The 20,059-nt window shown below is 35.1% G+C and overlaps 1 protein-coding gene across 1 annotated transcript in view; it reads left to right on the forward strand.

Moving 5' to 3' along the window:
* The window catches only part of FSIP2 (fibrous sheath interacting protein 2), a 91,970-nt gene that overhangs the window by 3,516 nt on the left and 68,395 nt on the right, over nucleotides 1-20,059 (forward strand). Inside the window, exons 3-9 of the mRNA XM_059395494.1 lie at nucleotides 412-573; nucleotides 1,573-1,662; nucleotides 2,894-3,033; nucleotides 4,359-4,500; nucleotides 4,998-5,108; nucleotides 8,585-8,705; nucleotides 12,198-12,287. Coding sequence (XP_059251477.1) covers nucleotides 412-573; nucleotides 1,573-1,662; nucleotides 2,894-3,033; nucleotides 4,359-4,500; nucleotides 4,998-5,108; nucleotides 8,585-8,705; nucleotides 12,198-12,287 — 856 coding nt within the window. The remainder of the gene's footprint in view (nucleotides 1-411; nucleotides 574-1,572; nucleotides 1,663-2,893; nucleotides 3,034-4,358; nucleotides 4,501-4,997; nucleotides 5,109-8,584; nucleotides 8,706-12,197; nucleotides 12,288-20,059) is intronic.

Consider the following 20,059-nt stretch of genomic DNA (forward strand, 5'->3'; position numbering starts at 1 on the left):
ATCCCTTTATCCTTTTAAATCTAGTGATTACCTTGACCTAGAAGTGGGAAAAGGAAAAGGAAGAATCATAACATTCACTCTCTTTATACATTAAAGCAAATTTCATTCTATTTCCTTTCTTTTCCTTCTTTCTTCTCTGACCCAAGAGCCAGAGACTGATAGTGATCTGGGAGGAATTAATTGAATGAAGGTAGGTTTTTAGAATAACTCAGGTGAGTGGGGAAAAAGAAGTTAGGATAATATAAATTTCTGTTGCCTAATGCAAATCTTTCTGTTGCTGCTTCTTCCCCACTTCAAATTCTTCTTGCATGCTTATTTTCAGTGAACAATCTAGTCATTTCAATAGATTAACATTTAAAAGTGAAATTCATTAGTTTTACCTTTATAATATTTTAAAATCTGTGTTTGCAGCTTTTTCAACCTTCTTATGGTTTTAACCTGACTGATCCTTATTGTCGACTTTTGGAAAACCAATATAAAAGTCTTCATGATCCACATTTAAGAGCATACTATAAGCGCAAAGATATCCTGAGAAGATTAAAGAAAGGTGGCTATATCACCAGCAATAATAAAGTGAGTAGAAGATTAATTATTTTTAATCATTCTAAACCTCCAAGACTTGATAAAGCTTGCTTCTGTAACTCGCTGGGGGGTCTATATCACCTCTAACTTGGTCATGAGAAATACTTAATGGGAAATTTTATAAATTACTCAGTATTTGGGTTAAAGGAAAACAGACAATAGTTTCTTCTAAATGAAACTGCTTCTTCCCTCATCTTTTTTCTTTATAATATCAAAAGATGATAACCAAATAATTTGAGGATATAAAGGTAATTTTCCCAGATGTATAATAGTCCTCTTTCTCTGTCTCTAAGGTCACTGTATGCTTGTCACTGTAAGCTTTGTAAACACTTGAGATAAAATAGGAACCTAGTAATAGATAGAATCTTGATGAACTATATTCTTATTGGGACAGAACATTATTATTACACTGGTATTTTTTTATTATGTTATGTTATTCACCATACAGTACATCATTAGTTTTTGATGTAGTGTTCCATGATTCATTGTTTACATTTCTTCTAATAACTCAGTTGTGTGTACTAAATCCCCTAGCATGGCATAATGCATATTAATAAAGTAATGATAACTGTTTAGAAATTTCCTGTTGATTAAAAGTTGTAAAGAGTTAATGCAAGTTATCACTCCTAATACAAAAATATTGTCAAGTGGTATGCTATTACTATTTTTCCTCAGAAAGAAAGGTGCAGGGTGCCTGGGTGGCTCAGTGGGTTAAGCCTCTGCCTTTGGCTCAGGTCATGATCTCAGGGTCCTGGATTGAGCCCTGCATCAGGCTCTCTGCTCAACAGGGAGCCTGTTTCCTTCTCTCCCTCTCTGGCTGCCTCCTCCTCTCATTCTCTGCCTGCCTCTCTGCCTACTTGTGATCTCTATCAATTAAATAAATAAAATCTTTTAAAAAATAAATAAATAAAAAGAAAGTAATTGCTATGATTTTTAAATATTTGTATTTATATATTTTTGTCATTACTGTTGTTTTGTTTTGTTTTTTAGATTGTATGTACCTTGAGAGAACTGAATAAGTACAGGCAGTATCTTACCAGTTTAAAGTTAGACTTTGAAAGAAACTATATAAGAGATCAAGTAAGTTAAACACTTAAATTTGGTTTCTTTACATAGGGCTTAGAAGAAAGCGTTATTCGTATGCAAAATATTTTCACATAATATTTTTACCTTTAATTTTGACAAACTACTTTTTTGAAATGAAAATTTAGAAGAGGAATAAATAATATTTTGAGATTGCTATATTAAGCCAAGAAAAGAAAAGAAAAGGAACCAAGTCATCTATTAACAAGCCAATAGTAGTTTGTGTAATTTAGCAATTAAATTACTACTCAGATATGTCATTTCTACCTGAGCTAAGAGCAATAGGAAGAGTCTATTGTGGCAGCAAGATTCTTCAGCTGGAGTCCCCCAAAACATCTTTTGTAACAGGAAAGAAGGAGTATGAATAATTACAGTGTCCTATTGGTGACCATAATAATATGTACACTGTGCATGTGTACCCACACACATGCAGCTGTGTTCATTCAACAAAAGATGTTCTTAAATGTGAAGTGGAATGAGCTGCTGTAGAGTGGATATAGACAGTGACTTCCTTTCAATTTTTGACAGTGGGTGCACATGTGCATGAGTAAACACAGGTTTTAGGGTCAAGAGAGTTGGATAAAAATGAGAAATGTGTTGTGTGTGTGTATGTTTACAAATTTATGTTCAAAGGTTAAGAGAGTTGTAGAGGGACACCTGGGTGGCTCAGTCAGTTGAGCATCTGACTCTCGGTTTTGGCTCAGGTTATGATCCCATGGGTGGTGGGATTGAGCCCCATCGTGGTCTCCACATTCAGCGTGGTGTCTGATTGAGAATTCTCTCCCTCTTTCCCTCCTCCCATTTGTGCACTTGTGCTCTTTCTCACTCTGAAATAAATAAATAAGTCTTAAAAAAAGAGAGAGAGTTGTAGGAAATAATGACTTTCTTACACTATTAAGTTTTCTATATTTTACCCAGTTTCTCCCTTATGTTTAGAGCTTCTCCTCCCCTCTTTTCTTATTATCATTTAATTTTTTCAGAATGGATAGAAAAATAAGATGAAATATTAATCATTTATTTTCAGAGAAAGATCTTTATTTTGGGTTGGCTGTCTTGTCTATAATAGCTAAACAGAATTAGCTATTCACAAAGTACAGGAATTTTACTAAGCATGTGATAGGACAGCTTTACTTCTGGGAATGTAAAATGAAGATTTTATATATACATAGTCAAATTTGCATACATTTATGTTTCTGTGTATATATGATAACACAATTTTTTTTTATAGGAAATGCTTGCAAAACAAGTAAATAGACTACAGGAAAACAGTCAAATACCTAGACGTTCTGATGTTGCACGGTTCCAAAATTTTTTGTTACAGGAAGGTACCCAATCTGTTAAAGATCAGGAAAGATTAATAAGGCACAGGTGAGACTAAAGTTAATGTGTGTTGCATTTATATATTGTGGACCCAAATATGTAGGAAGATACTAGAAAGAATTGACGGTAGGATTTTTAGAGAACTAGACACTACTTAACTCCACTACCGTCCCCACTCTGGAGAGGAAAGAAGACCAAGAGTTATGGGAATTGGGAAATTATGGTGGCAAAGCTGAAAAGAGAAATTTCTGCCAGAAAAGACAGGGTTGTTGCAAGTCCAAAAGGTAATCTAAGCTGATAACTGGAAAAGCAAAATCAGATCCAAAGTCCTTCCTATTGTAGGAGATGGAGGAAAATTATCTTTAGCACATGCTTCTACAGTAGCTTCTTATGATCATCTTCAAGGACTGACAGCATTAAGTTTGAATAAATTAGTGAAAAGTCAAAAAACAAAACTTTATCTAAGGCTAATATAAATATGCATCATCTCTAAATTGTCTTAAAGTCTTTGGATATTATTTACTAACATTCAATCATTACCATTCTGTGATCAAGAAGAAAGGGAAGGGATATGATTGGTCTTTTTCCTTCTCCTTCATTAAAGTGAGAGATTGGGCTGCAGTGCCTGACTTTTTATATTCCATATTTTTATTTCATGGTCGTTCCATAAAACAGATTGACATACCAGAGACCCAGACTCTTCGTTCAAGGCCTGGTAAATTACAGCAGACCTAATACATGTCTTTTTCTTAGGAAACTCAGATCTGTTTTTTGGTTTTTGGTGTTTTTCCAGATTTGAAGTCAGTGTTTCAGTTATTTTAGCTTTCATTTGCAAACCCATATTCCTAAATGTACAAAGTTACGAATACTTACTGTGCAAATTTTTTAAAATAAATTTGCTCCACATTTTATCATTGGTCGTACCATAATAAGAGATACTTATATACTAGGGAGATTTATATAAGGAGTGAAGTATGGTGAGTTGGTGGGTCAGGCTGGTCTAAAGGTCCATGAGCAGAGCTGATAAGAAAACTGTAAAAATTCCTGCAGTTTAAGAAATAAAAAGTAGGGGTGCCCGGGTGGCTCAGTGGGTTAAAGCCTCTGCCTTCAGCTCAGGTCATGATCCGGGGGTCCTGGGATCAAGCCCCACTTCTGGTTCTCTGCTCAGCACGGAGCCTGCTTCCCTTCCCCTCTCTCTACCTGCCTCTCCGCCTACTTGTGATCTCTCTCTGTCAAATAAATAAATAAAATATTAAAAAAAAAAAGACATAAAAAGCAAGCTAGAAGGTGGTTTGGGAGTATCAAAGCGGAAATGATGCCATTATAAGGGAAAGAAGCAATTCACCTTTACTTGTATTTGCACTTTTACTTAGATATTTGGATATGATAAATAGGGAATTAGAACAACTTGAGCACACAGCAGAAGAGCAACGCCTAATTCGGATGGATAGAGAAGAAAGACGACAGAGAGAATACACAAGGAGAAAACTTAGCCTTCGTAGAAAAATTGAAGAGGTGAGATAATAAAGTTAAAATATTTAGAGAAAAATTGTATACAGTTGCTTCATTTGTAATTAATTTACTTCTCTATTATACTTCTTGAAGTAATTTCAGGTCTGAATCATTTATCCACATTAATCTTTTTTCCCAGCTATAATATACAAGTTGTTACATAAAATAATGAGGCTGACACCACAAACTATTTATCTGAGCTAATCTCTACTATTAAAGAGATGATTGTGAAAGTCACTAGCCACTTTAACTCCCCAAAAGTCCTCATGAGAGGGTGGAAAATTCTTTAAATTTAGCTTTAGTAAAAAACTAACCATGCCTGCATTCGTAATAGGAGTCTGTAAGAAAAACCCATCCTAAAGCCTATGTATGACTTTAATTATGCCTGACCAGATTGCTGTTAGGTCCCTTGCTTGTTCTAATTTGCTTGTTGGTGGTGGAAAGAATACAAAGGTTTATTGTGAACAGGTACTGAGTACAGTAACATTCGCGCTCTCTAGGAATGGAAGAATAAAGAGATGTTACTTCTGACAAGGATTGGAGAAGATGTTAAAAGAGAAGCTAGGATAGAGGAACAACGGCGTAGAAGCAGAGAAGAGAGTGACAGGAAGGTAGGATGAGCTTTAACCTCTAACTGGGACTGTTTAAGAAGCTTCTGCCAGCTTTGATATTTGGTAGTACAGTTTGTGAGGTAACAAACAGCCAGTTACCCCAAATGATATGCATTACACAAAACTGAAAGTTATGAAGTTCACTATATTTTGTCCCATTATATTCTGACAATAATCTGAAAAGTACTGTCCTATTTGATACAACTGCTTTTAACTTTATCTCACACCATAAACTATATTTGTAATTCCTCTAGAAAAAAATGATAAACTGATTTTTCTGACACTCAGAATTTCTTGGAAAAAGTTCTCAATATCTCCCACCAGCTAGGTTTTTTTTGGATTAACTGTTTTTAATTTTAAATACTACATAATATTTTATGATTGTAGAGTATAAACCATATAAAAGGAAAGAAAAAAAATATTTGTAACCCCAGCATCACCCTATTATGTGGCATACACACACATTGTGTAATATTTCTATGAGAGTTTATTACAATAAATAAATTATGTTATTATGCCTTATAGGGTGTTTTGTAGATTGTTTTTTATTTAGTAAAATAACAGTGATAACTATCCATATCACTTAATGTTTGTCTAAAATTCTAAGTAATTTCAGTGGCTTATTGTTGACAAACCCAGAGGTGGCATAAGATACACATACTTTGGTTATATTGATACATACCACTACATCGAAATTTTTTTAATATTTTGAATTTAAAGATGTATGATAAGCTTTTATTCTAATTTTGTTACATACACCTTTTAGTATTGTCAGTGCTGGTATGGTGAGCTCAGCTTATTCCACTTTACTGTAATTTTTATTTTCCAGTATTTACCCCTCTTTTCAGTGAGCGTTCTCTCCATGTTGATTTTTTTTTCTTCCAAACATCTCTGGAAGTATCTGGTTTGGAGAGAAACAGAATGTCCCAGGTCTCCTCTTTTTTATCAGGTCTCTGATACCAATTACTATTCAAGGAGTCCTGCCCAATTTTAGTGGCAACTAGTGTGATGGGACAAGTTCCGTCACTGGGAGAGCCCATTAGACATGACCACTGATTTTAGGCATGGTAACACCACAGGCTGCCTGAGCCAGGTTATTGGCAGAGCTATTTGAATTCTAGATATTTCCAGTGGAGTTATTCTAAATTGTTTCTTTTGAATCATGTCTTAATACAAGAGATTAATCTTTTTCACATTGACATGTTGTTGAGATATATACATACATATATATATATATACACACTCCAAAGTATGTGCTTAAATTACAGTTATCAAAATCTTTAAAAGATTTTTCCTTTGCACCTTTATCAAAAATCAGTTGTATAGACTGATTTTTGGACTCTTTTCTGTTCTTTGACCTATTTGTCTATTATACTGTCTTGATTATTATACCTTTAACAGTTCTTTAAATTAGTGGTGCTGACCTTCTAAGCCTGTTCTATTTTAAAGTTGTATTGACTAATCTAAGCCCTTTACGTTTCAATATAAATTTTCGAATCAGCCTTTCAATTTCTACAAAGAAATTTTGCCAAGATTTTGATTAGAATTATGTTGATTCTATTGTCAATTTGGGCACAGTTGATGTCTTGATAATATTGAGTATTCCAACCCATGAACTAAATATCTCTCCATTAATTTAGACTTCCTTAATTTTTGCAGTTTACAGGTGTTACACATCTTCTGATAGATTCATCCCTGGATATTTCATAATTTTTATGTTATTATCATTGGTATTTTTTTTTATATTTTTTATTTTTTATAAACATATATTTTTATCCCCAGGTGTACAGGTCTGTGAATCACCAGGTTTACACACTTCACAGCACTCACCAAAGCATGCAACATGGGGGCTTAAGTGGGTACGAGAAGAATAAATGAAAGAAGATGGGATTGGGAGGGAGACAAACCATAAGTGACTCTTAATATCATTGGTATTTTTACCAACTATTTAAAATTCTGATTATTTGATCTTAGTATATAGAAAAGCATATTTTTATATTCATTTTGTATTTTTCATCGACAAAATCACTTATTCTAGGAATTTATTTCTAGATGCCGATTGATATTCTACAGAAATGATTATCTTGTCTTCAAATAAAGGTGGTTTTATTTCTTCCCTTTGAAGGTGGATCCATTTTTCACTTATTTTGCCTCATTGCCCTGACTATAACCTCTGTTATAACATAGTGCAGAAAAAATGATTATGGACATTATTATCAAATATTTCTTTTGCCCTTTCTTTTTCTCTGTAGGCATATTAGGCTGCTTGATGTTGTTCCACACATCACGAATACCCTTCATTTTGTAACTTTTTTTTCCCTTGTTTACTTTTGGATGGCTTCTTTTCCTGACTGTGCATTAATTAATCTCTTCTTCTGCAATGTCTATTCTACTATTAATGCATATCTTATATTATTCACCTCATACATTTAAAAAATTGATTCTGTTCCTTTTTACACCTTCTATATCTTTTCTTATGTTTTAATAGTCTTATCTTTAATTCTAACATTTGTGTCATTATGGGTCAGTTTTGATTGATTGATCACTCATTTTATGGGTTATATTTCTTTGCTACTTTTTATGCTTGGTATTTTTTGACTGGATGCCAGATATTGTGAATTTTACATTTTTGTTGCTGAATATTTTCATATTCTTTTAAATATCCTTTAGCTTTTTTCCTTGAATGTAGATAATTTCTTTGGAAACAGTTTGATTTTTATAGGTCTTACTATTTAAGATTTGTTAAGAAGGTCCAGGGCCATGTTCAATCTGACACTAGTTATTCCCCACCACTGAGGCAAAATCCATTTTAGAAATCTACACAATGTCCTGTGACTGACAAAGTTCTTCCAGAAGAAATGGCTAGTGAAAATAGGCATGATAGATAGGTGCCAAGCACTCTTCTCCCTAATGCTTTTGTACTGTCCTTTCTGTGGCCCTGCTTAGTTTCCTCACACACCTGTACTGATCCATCTCTTGCTAATAATACTCTAGGGAGCCCTTTGAGGATCTCTAAGGTTCTTTCTCTGCACAGTCATTTCCTTTCTGAGACATCTAGGGTCAATATTAGCCCAGAGATTCACAAAGGGAAGACACGTTTCATGTATTACGTGTATCTTTGGTCGGCCTGGGTGTTTTTGGTTAAGTTACTCAGGAATCCCTCCCATTGAGGATGATTTAGAAATTCCCTAAGCTCTGCAGGATAGCTATGATTAAGAGACCCCACCTCATCTGTGATGGGACCAGTTCCCTGAAGGTGTACCTTAGGTAACTGTATCTAAGTGCTCATGTTTGATTACAGATGGAAATTTACCCCTCACTGCCCTCCTAAATTTGTACATGTAACTTTACAAGTCACAAGACAGGAGTGACTTTTGATTTCTAATATACACTCTCACACTTTAAATATTTGTCTTTCATTTTTAAACAGGAAGCTGATGTTAACTTATATGTATATATATATATTAATATTTTAGAAACAAGCCCTTCTAGAGAAAAAAATGGCTTATCATTTACAAAAGATGCAAGACAACAACTTTAAAGGAGAAGAGATGAGAAATGACACATTTCATTACAGAGGACAAGGTGGAACATATTGTGAATGTAAGAATATTAAAAGCTGATAGAGCTATGTAGAAAATTCTTATTTATATATTTACATAAAAATCTTTGTAAAATTCTGTTTGCTTACAAAATTTGTTTGTAAAATTGCTATATGCTTTGTGCTAGGCACAGTTCTAGGCATTTCTCTATTACAGTTCAAGCTGAAAAGCAGACATATATGTAAAAATTAAAACAAAGTAAAATAATCTTATCAAGTGGTTCAGTAGACAAGCTCACCTATATTGCATTTCTAACCAACTTACATATGCTAAAAAAAAGTGTATTTTTAGCATAAAATAATAGACTTTTTAGCATAAAAAGTATAAATGAAACTTTAAAAACTTGCATGTAAGATAATTGCTAATATATAATAACAGGGTAATCTACTATTTGCCAGCCAGAAAGGGCAATACCAGAAGAAAGTGGTTGGGGGTTGGGGGCAGGAGGTTGGGGAATAAGGAAAGGAGGAGGTAGAGAAGAAGGAAAAAGTAAGGAAAAAAGAAAAAAAAAAGGAAATGAAGAGTTTAAAGGAGGGACATCCAGTCATGACTTTGCCATGCCCAATCTCTACCAGCTTTCTTTTATTTATAACATTATAAAATATAGTGAGTTTATTAAATTAAATAAATTAATGATATTAATTACAATTTAATGGCCAGAATAAAAAATGTAGCCTTGCTTGAGTTATCATGACTATGTAGTATTAGGAAAGAATAAAATCATCTTCCATCCCATCAATCCTATCTCTATCCCATCAATCCTGTTTGTAGGCGAGAGCCTCCTCCTGTTTCTCCAGTAGATTATTAGCTAGTTTCCATCGGCTCTTTTTTCTACCTACTTCAAATCCATTTTTCATGTGGCTACTCATTAAACTTTAAATCTGTCCTGAGGCTTTCTTCCAGCCCCAAAATGTAAAAATCCCCATTACTTCTTAAATGAAGTTCAGACTTTTGAGTCAAATGTTCATCACCATTGAGAGCCCAACCCAAACCTGACTTTTTTTGTTTGTTTGCTTATGTTACATATTGTTTTTTATTTAATTTTTTATTTTTTATAAACATATAATATATTTTTATCCCCAGGGGTACAGGTCTGTGAATTGCCAGGTTTACACACTTCACAGCACTCACCATAGCACATACCCTCCCCAATGTCCATAACCTCACCCCCCTTCTCCCAACCCCCCTCCCCCCAGCAGCCCTCAGTTTGTTTTGTGAGGTTAAGAGTCATTTATGGTTTGTCTCCCTCCCAATCCCATCTTGTTTCATTTATTCTGACTTTTACACTTCATTTCAAAGGTAGCTACGACCTAGGGCTGAGGTGCTTAGGCTCTGGAGCCAGACTGCTGAATCCCAAGCACTGCTTTCCCATTATCTAGCAATGTAAATAGCTTGGACAAATTACTTAACCTCTGTGAGCTAAGTTTCATCATCTGAAAATGAAAATAATATTCCTAGAAGTGCCTGGGTAGCTCAGTGGGTTAAAGCCTCTGCCTTCGGCTCAGGTCATAATCCCAGGGTCCTGGGATCGAGCCCCACATTGGGCTCTCTTCTCAGCAGGGGGCCTGCTTCCTTTTCTCTCTCTCTCTCTCTCTGCTGCCTCTCAGCCTTCTTGTGATCTCTATCTGTCAAATAAATAAATAAAATATTTTAAAAAAGAAAATAAAAGAATATTCCTAAATTCTCATAAAAATCTCAAAACCACTAGCTCATAATAAGCAGTCAATTTATTTCATTGTCCAATCAAATGAGACGACTGACTATTCCTAAAACACAAGTAACTTTTCTTACTTATGTGCCTCTCTTTGTCCAATTTTCTTAGTCTGGAGTGCTGTGCTCACTGTCCATCTAACCCTATCCCACAGTTCGTTTAGCTCCACAATAAATGACACTCCACAAAGTCTTTCTTAATATAACCCTAATTGCAAGATCCTTCTCTGCGGCTCCTGGCTGGCTTAGTTGGTTAAGTGTCTATCTTCAGCTCAGGTCATGATCCCAGGGGTCTGAGATCCAGCCCCACGTTGGGTCTCTACTCAGGAGGAAGACTGCTTCTTCCTCCACCTGCCAACCCCCTGTCTGTGCTCTCTCTGTCAAATAAATGATCAAAATCTAAAAAAAAAAAGGAAGTTCCTTCTCCTTTAAATCCTTTATAGTACTTTGTATCAGTCTCCATACATTCATTCATTACATACTTTCTGTGTCTTAATCATCCATAATATTCTAACTACCACTTTTGTGTTCACAGAACAAAGAGTACTGTGTGTGTGTGTGTGTGTGTGTGTGTGTGTGTATAAAATATATATATACTAAATGGACTAATTCAACCTATTCAGCTCATTGAAATAATGACAACAATCTCTTGCTTCAGAAAAGAAACCACTTTAGGGGCCCCTGGGTGGTTCAGTCAGTTAAGTGTCTGACTTTTGATTTCAGCACAGGTCATGATCTCCTGGTTAAGAGATCAAGCTGTGCTCAGTGTAGATTCTGCTTCAGACTCTCTCTCCTCCCCCCTTCCTCTCGCAAATTAAGAAAATGTTAAAAAAAAAAAACACTTTAGTAACAATATACATCCCTACATCTTCAACTGCTAAATTTCTAACTTAGTAGGAAAGGAGTTTCAAGTAGACATTTTAGACATTTGTTACCTCAGAACCCCTCTTCTGAAGAAGATGCAAATGAATTTAATTTATATTACCAAGGTGACAGAGAATATCTATTTTACAAATGAAATTGAATTATACTTCCAAGTAACATTGTCATCTTCCACTAAGTTGACAGTTTCCAGAGAGACAGAGAGAATGAGAAGGGAATATTAGGTGAATTTTCCCCAATGAGACAGATCACTCTCACATTTTACATCTCTAATGAAAACTTCTTTGATGAAAGTATAATTGAGTACACTTGATGTGAGGAGCTTTTGCCCTAAGTAAATGGTTAGAAACAGGAAATACAATGACCTTTTTCATACAGGAAGAATATGTATGCAGGTGCTTATGCCAGGCTGGAAGGCACACCCAAGACCTACAAGAGTCACTATGGACTAGTGGGTCTTAAGCCAGTAGCTATGATGGTAGGCATTCCCCCCACAGACAGGAAATGATATGTTACAGTTGGTCTGTGTGTCACCTTTCTCTCTACAAGAAGAAAATTCTGTCCCTCCAAGTATATCTTTTTTTTTTTTTTAACTGTGGATAATGTTTAAGAGTAATTGTGTATATATATATAATATATATATAATCTGTATTAATAAAATAATATAATATAATTAATAATATATATAATGATAACAATAAAACTGAAGGATAATGTTTCAAGAGTAATTGTCTTCCCATTTCACATCTCTCCATTTTCTCCAGTACTTCCCCACAGTGCCATATTTACAAATTAGCATAAGGCTCACTTCCCCTTGGGCATGAAGAAATAGACTATCTTGGGTAATTCTGTCATCATTATTATTAAAAATAAATGTTTTATTACATTTCTTTAGCTTATTCTCCAAAGAAGAAAAAGAAGACTTACAATAATATAAACTTAATTTACACTGTTGGTGACCAGAGAGCAAGTAAAGAAGCATATGGTAATTGCATATTTTGATAAGAAATACTAAGTAGTAATTTGGAGAAAGACTGAGCTTGGATAGCATCTTTTGCATAAATGCTTTCAATGCTTAAATCTTCTGTTTTTTGTTGTCAAATAACTGATTTAGAGTGATGCGTACCAGTAATGACAAAATCTCTATTGCTTTCAGAATCTGATCTCTAGTTACTGATTTAGTGTTCTAAACTTAACATTATGTCATCATTTTAGAAAAATCAAATGAAGAGTCTATTGCTGTTAAAGAAGCAGTATATTAAACCTAACAAATTGCAAAACAGTTTTAATAACACTCAAAATGATTTTAGAAAACTCTTAAGTGGGTCAGAAATTAACTCCAAAACCACTGTGAACCCTATTTATTATTTGTCTCATACTGTGTTACTTGATATTGTCTAGTAGGCTCATGGATAAAACAAGGAGCCCAAATTACAACATAAAACTCCTCCAAATAATATACTATCAAAAATATGAGACTATTAAAAGTTGAACGATATGATCCTCCTCCCACTATCAAGTTTCCAGGGAAAAATTAAAGTATAAAAGCTAAAATTCCAGATGGGATCAGGAGGGAGACAAACCATAAAAGACTCTTAATCTCAGCAAACAAACAGGGTTTCTGAGGGGTGGGGAGGTAGGGATAGGGTGGTTGTGTTATGAACATTGGGGAGGGTATGTGCTATGGTGAGTGCTGTGTAATGTGCAAGCCTAATGATTCACAGACCTGTACCCCGGGGCAAATATACATTATAAGCTAATAGAAATAATTTAAATACATAAATATTTGAACTTAAAAAAAAAAGCTAAAATTCCTTTGGCCTTATCAGTTCAAATCTAAAGAAAAAAAGTCCAAAATCTTTCCTCCCTGGTAATGTAATGTGATCAGTCTCATCAAGACTTAGAAACCAAGGAATGACAAGGTTGCTTTAGTGGAAGCTGTCTTCCACTCAGGACCACTGAGTTACAGTTAATTCAATACTAAGCTTCATGGGTCCTATTTTTAAAGTTCAACAGTTTTTTTTAAAAGACACAGTAGTTATTACAACATACAAAATTATGACAATACCAGCCCCATCTCTACTAAATATAGACAATAAAACTAAATTCTCAGTTTCTACAGCAGTTATCTCACACAGAATAATCTTCTAAAACTCTAGTGTTTAATGCAACACAGACTGGTTCTATTGATGGCAAAAATTCTAGCGTTATTAGGAGAGGATGGTAGATGTAAAATATTGTTTTCATCCAGGATATCAGTCTGTGACAATTGTTCAGGGATCAAACCTATAAATTTCCTTTTGCTGTCACACCTTCCTCCCTCCCACTAACAACGCTAGGTAACCACTGATTATTCTTCATTACTATAGTTCTTTTGTCTTTAGAGCATGTCTTATAAATAGAATCTAAAAGTAGACATTTCATAATGTCTTTCTTTCTTCACTCAGTGTTTAAAATGTATTCAAGTTATTGCATGTATTGATAGTTTACTCCTTTAGTATTTCTGAGTAGTACTCCATTGTATGTATGCACTAGAATTTGTGTATACATTCATTGTGTATACATTCATTATCTGAAAAAAATTTTGGTTATTTCCAGGTTTTGGTGTTTATGAATAAAAAAATCAGAAGTATTTATAGTCAGCTTTTTGTCTAAACAAGGGATTGTCAAGTCATATGGTAAACATATGTTTATATTTATAAAGAGCTATCTAACTGCTTTCCAGAATGCCTATAATATTTTGCATTCCCAGGGCACCTGGGTGGCTCAGTGGATTAAAGCCTCTGCCTTTGGCTCAGGTCATGATCTCAGGATCCTAGGACTGAGCCCTGCATCAGGCTCTCTGCTCAGCGGGGAGCCTGCTTCCGCCTCTCTCCCTCTGCTTGCCTCTCTGCCTACTTGGGATCTCTGTCAAATAAATAAATAAAATCATTTTAAAAATCTTATAAAAATTATTTTGCATTCCCACTAGTAATGCATGAGAGATGCATTTGCTGTGCAGTCCTGCAACCATCAGTATTGTCATCAATTTTTTAAAAAGATTTTATTTATTTGGCAGAGAGAGAAAGAGAGCACACAAGCAGGGGGAAGAGTAGATAGAGAGAGAAGCCACCCAAAAAAGACCACCCAGGTGTCTTAGCAAGTTTTTATTTTAGTCATTCTAGTACATGTTGTGGTATCTCATTGTGATATTCATTTGCATTTCCTTAATGTCTAACGATGATGACCATCTCACATTTGTTTGCCTTTCATAAATTCTGCTTGGTAAACTATCTTTTGAAGGTTTTTGCTCATTTTTAATTTTTGCTCATTTTTAATTGGGTGGTTTTCCTACTGTTGAGCTTAAGGAGTTATTTATGTATTATGAATACACATCTTTTTCAGATATGTGAGTTGCAAATATTTTCTCTCAGTTATTTGCCTTTTCATTTTGTTCCACTGATCAGTTTATGCATCTATCTCTTTGCCAATACTGCGCTATCTTGATTATTGTAGCTTTTTACTGTCTTAAAATCAGGTACTATAATTCTACTATTTTTTCCCTCAAAATTTAAGAACTGTTTTAATTCATTTGCCTTCTGCATATAAATTTTATGATCAGCTTGTCTGCAAAAAATATCCTGGGACTTTTGAATGAGGTACATTAGATCAATCTACAGATCATTTTGAAGAGAAAAGAAATCCTTAAAAGATTTTGGTCTTCCAGTCATTAGACAATATCATATCTCTTACTGTTTCTTTAGGTTGTACTTGATTTCTGTTGTCTTTTCATAGTTTTCAGCATAGATATCTTGTTGTGTTATATTTGTATATATATATTTATGTTATGTTATATTTATACATAAGTACTGCATTTCTTTGGTACTATTATACATGACATTTTTAAAATTTGTTTTCCAATTGTCCATGACTATATTTTTAAAAGATTTATTTATTTATTTGAGGGAGAGAGTGAGTGTGAGCCAGGGGAGGGGCAGAGGGAGAGGGAAGGAGGGAATCTGCCAGCATACTCCCTGCTGAGTGCCAAGCCACCCTGAGATCATGACCTGAGCTGAAATCAAGAGTAGGATGCTCAACTGACTGAGCTATCCAGGCACCCCTGTCCATGACTATTGTTTTACTATGCCTCCTTATACAGATTTTTTTTTTTTTTTAGTGGTTGGTCCAGTTAACAATGTACTTAGCTTTTCACAATCAACTATTAATAGATATTTAACCCTTTAAGTGGAATGCGGAAATTTTGCCATTATATATGACTCCTTATCCCTCTTCTCTTTGTTACAGTTGTCCTTGTATTACATCTACATACATGAGATTAAGAGTCACTTATGGTTTGTCTCCCTCCCAATCCCATCTTGTTTCATTTATTCTTCTACCCACTTAAGCCTCCATGTTGCATCACCATGAAACATCCACTCAGACAATATAATAAATTTAAATAACTAAGTAGAAGATTAGCCTATTATATTCACTCAGATAGTTACCATTTTCAATTCCCTTTAATTTCTGATATCCCAGGTTTCTTTCCAGTATCATTTTTTTCAGCCTATAGAATTTCCCTTCGGATCTCTTTTAGAACAAATTTTCTGGCACTGAATCACCTTAAATTTCCCTTCATCTAAGAACGTCTTTATTTTATCTTCATTCCTGAATGATAGTGTTTGCATTTGATATAGAATTATACATTGACATTTTTTCTCAGAACTTGAAAACTGTTGTTGCATTTCATTGTGTTTCCATGGTTCTGATGAGATATGAGCCATATTTGAATTGTTGATCCTCTGTAAGTAAGGTGACATTTTTCTCTGGTTGTTAAGATTTTGGGGGGTTGGAAATAGATTTAGCAACTTCATTATGATATGTCTTGGTGTGGATTTCTTCTTTTCTTTTCTTTTTTTTTTTTCTGTTTTAAGTTTCACTAAATTTCCTTAAGCTGTAAGTTTATATCTTTTGCCAAATTTCTTTAAAGCAGATTTCCTTCTCCCACAGAAATAACTACAAATCTGGTGCAAATCTGGTAATTGTCTAATCATTATTTTTAAAATATATTTACTACAAACTACATATATATATATATATATATATATATATATATATATATAGATATAGATACAATATTTTAATGTAACTTATATGCTGCTGTATCCAGTCTCATGTGACTTGCTTTTTACACTCAGCATTTCAGAATTTTTTTTATCTCTGTGCTGCCTGACATTTTATTTCATTTCACTATTGATCTTATCCATTATGTGAATATACCACAATTTATACATTTGTTTTTCTGTTGATGTAAGTATCTATTATTCGGACAATATTGCACTGAACATCCACGTGTGTGTGTGTGTGTGTGTGTGTGTGTGTGTGTGTAAAATCTCATGGTACTCACAGTGAGGAGATTCTTTAGGGGGTATAAGCCTAAATATAGGATTTCTGGGTCATGTTTTCCCTTCTGAGAAGTTATCTTTTCAAATCTTTTGTCCATTTTTCTTTTGGGTTTTCTTTTTCCTATGGATTTTAAAATCGGTTAAAGCGGGACGCCTGGGTGGCTCAGTTGGTTAAGCAGCTGCCTTCGGCTCAGGTCATGATCCCAGCGTCCTGGAATCGAGTCCCACATCGGGCTCCTTGCTCAGCAGGGAGCCTGCTTCTCCCTCTGCCTCTGCCTGCCATTCTGTCTGCCTGTGCTCGCTCTCTTCTCTCTCTCTCTGATAAATAAATAAAATCTTTAAAAAAAAAAAAAAATAAAATAAAATAAAATTGGTTAAAGCCATACTAGACATTTGTCTATTATATACATATATGTAGTATAATAAATAACTTCTAATTTCTATTTTTCTATTGTTTCCTTTTATCTCTTGATGACAGAAGTTCTGAAATCAATAAGGCTGATGTTAATTTTTTTGTGTTATTTAGAGCAAATATTTCCAGTCTTGTAAATGACTTTTTTAGCTTTTCTCATTAAACATTTCAAAAATAAATAAAAACCAGCAGTACCCTTAATGTGTCTATCATCAACTTCAACAACGACTCATGAATAATTTTTTGTCTACACGCTCAACCTCTCTTCACTGCCTTGTTTTTCCAAAGCACAGCCCATCAATATGTAAATATGTATCTAAAAGATAAGGATTTTTTTAATGCATTACAGCAAAACCATTATCACATGTTATAAATAATCCTTTAATATAAGAAAATATTTAATCCCGATTCAACTTTCCAATGATGTCATAAATGTCACAAAAATATTTTGATGTTAGTTTGAATGTACATTGACATGCATTGCAATAATTTGTTATGTAACCTAATAGATTCTCCTTCCATATACCCTCCCTGCTTCCTTTTTTTCTTTTTTTTAAAGATTTATTTATTTATTTGACAGACAGAGATCCCAAGTAGGCAGAGAGGCAGGCAGAGGGAGAGGGGGAAGCAGGCTCCCTGCTGAGCAGAGAGCCTAATTCGGGGCTTGATCCCAGGACCCTGAGATCATGACCTGAGCTGAAGGCAGAGGCTTAACTCACTGAGCCACCCAGGTGCCCCGTCCCTGCCTCCTTTTTTAAAATTCATTTGTTGAAGAAACTGAGGTGCTTGTTTTGTGAGTTCCTCACAGACTGGACTTTTGCTGATTGTATCTGTATGTAAAAATTGTATTTTATTTTTTTTTCTGTATTTCCTGTAAAGTATTAATTAAATCTATACACTTTTTAAATTAATTTTTTATTTTTTATAAACATATATTTTTATACACTTTTGGGGCACCTGGGTGGCTCAGTCATTGTCTAATTGGCATCCCAGTAAAACTACCAAAGATCCTTTAATCTATCTTTTTAAATGTTTGTTTTTTCTTTTTTTACTGCTCTGTTTGGGTGAGTTCCACTGCCCTGTATTCCAGATCACTAGCCCTTCCTTCTGTTTCTTCCAGTCCGCTGTTGAATCCCTAGAGTGCCCTTTTCATTTCAGATACCGTATTCTTCAACTCTGTGACTTATGTTTAACACTTTCTTATATTTTCTCTCTCTTTGTTGAACTCTCTGTGTTCATGCATTCTTTTCCCAAGATCCGTGAGCATCTTGAACTGTGACTATTATCTTGAACTCTTTATCAGGTAAATTACTTACCTGTTTCATTAAAGTTTTCTTTGGGGGCTTTTCTTGTCTTTAATTTGGAACACATTCCCATTTCCTCAATTGGATTGATTCTTTGCTTCTATGTATGAGACAAAACATCTATCTCTTCCAGTCTTAAAGGAGTGGTTGAAAGAAGACTGGGGATGTGTGTCACCTTTTGTCTGTGCAGCATCCTGTCAAGAACTCTATGATTGCTTCAGTCCCGTGGGACTCCAAAACAGAGGGCCCCTGGCACCAGAGACAGGCATTCAAAGGTGTCCCCTGTGAACTATGTGTACTTGCTGACTTTGGCACGGCCACAGTGGAGCGTTGGGGCAGGCAAGTCCACCCACTGGCTTTCATGGGGCAGGGCCATAGAAGCAGTGCTAAGAGGGTTAAGAGAGTTAAAAAAAAAATAGCATTTGGCATTGCTAGCACTTAGAAATGGAGGAGAGTATAAAAATGGCACCAACCAGCACCTCCTTCCCTAGAGAGAGTTGGAATAGACCTTGCCTGTCCAGCAGAATAGCCGGTGGATCTCCACCACATATGGTCTAAAAGCATTTTCAGCCTGCTGCTTTCATGCTGGATCTCAGGGTAAGTAGTCTGTGCACAAGCCCTTTAGGAACAGAGTTTGTTTCTCAGTGTCCTTTGAATCTCCTAGACATAAGCCATGTTGACTTTTAAAGACAAATACTTGGGGCTCATATTTCCAGTGCAGGTCCCAAGGTTACAGAGCTCAAACTCATTGATGTGCTCCATATTTGTGAAATCCTTCTAACCTGTGGGTTGCTGCACTAGGGGTGGGGTTCTCAGCTTGACCACGTCTCTGCCTCTCCTCTCAACCAAATGTGGCCTTTTTACCTCTTTCTTAGAAAGAATTGTTCTAGATGTAGCTGGAGATTTAGTGTGTCCAAGGGAGGAGGTGAAGTCAGGGTCTTCTTATGCAGCCATTCACAGGTTGTTTCTCTAACAAGACTGATTCAAAGATAGTGGTTAGTCTCCCCATCAGGCAGCATATAATATCTCCTTTTCTTTCTCTTTGTAATGGAGCAGCCATTTATGTTCAAGGCCTAGATCCATGAACTAATTACAGGTTGCAAAGTTGGGGTATTTTTTTAATTATTATTATTTTATTTTTTATAAACATATAATGTATTTTTATTCCCAGGGGTACAGGTCTGTGAATTGCCAGGTTTACACACTTCACAGCACTCACCATAGCACATACCCTCCCCAATGTCCATAGCCCCACCCCCCTCTCCCAAACCCCCTCCCCCCAGCAACCCTCAGTTTGTTTTATGAGATTAAGAGTCACTTATGGTTTGTCTCCCTCCCAATCCCATCTTGTTTCATTCGTTCTTCTCCTACCCCCTTAACCCCCCATATTGCATCTCCACTTCCTCAAGGGATATTTTATTTTATTTTTTTTAATTTTTTTTTTTTTTAAATTTTTTATTTTTATAAACATATATTTTTATCCCCAGGGGTACAGGTCTGTGAATCACCAGGTTTACACACTTCACAGCACTCACCAAATCACATACCCTCCCCAATGTCCATAATCCCACCCCCTTCTCCCAAACCCCCTGCCCCCGGCAACCCTCAGTTTGTTTTGTGAGATTAAGAGTCACTTATGGTTTGTCTCCCTCCCAAT

Source organism: Mustela nigripes, chromosome 3 (genome assembly GCF_022355385.1).
Source record: "Mustela nigripes isolate SB6536 chromosome 3, MUSNIG.SB6536, whole genome shotgun sequence".
Lineage (NCBI taxonomy): Eukaryota > Metazoa > Chordata > Mammalia > Carnivora > Mustelidae > Mustela > Mustela nigripes.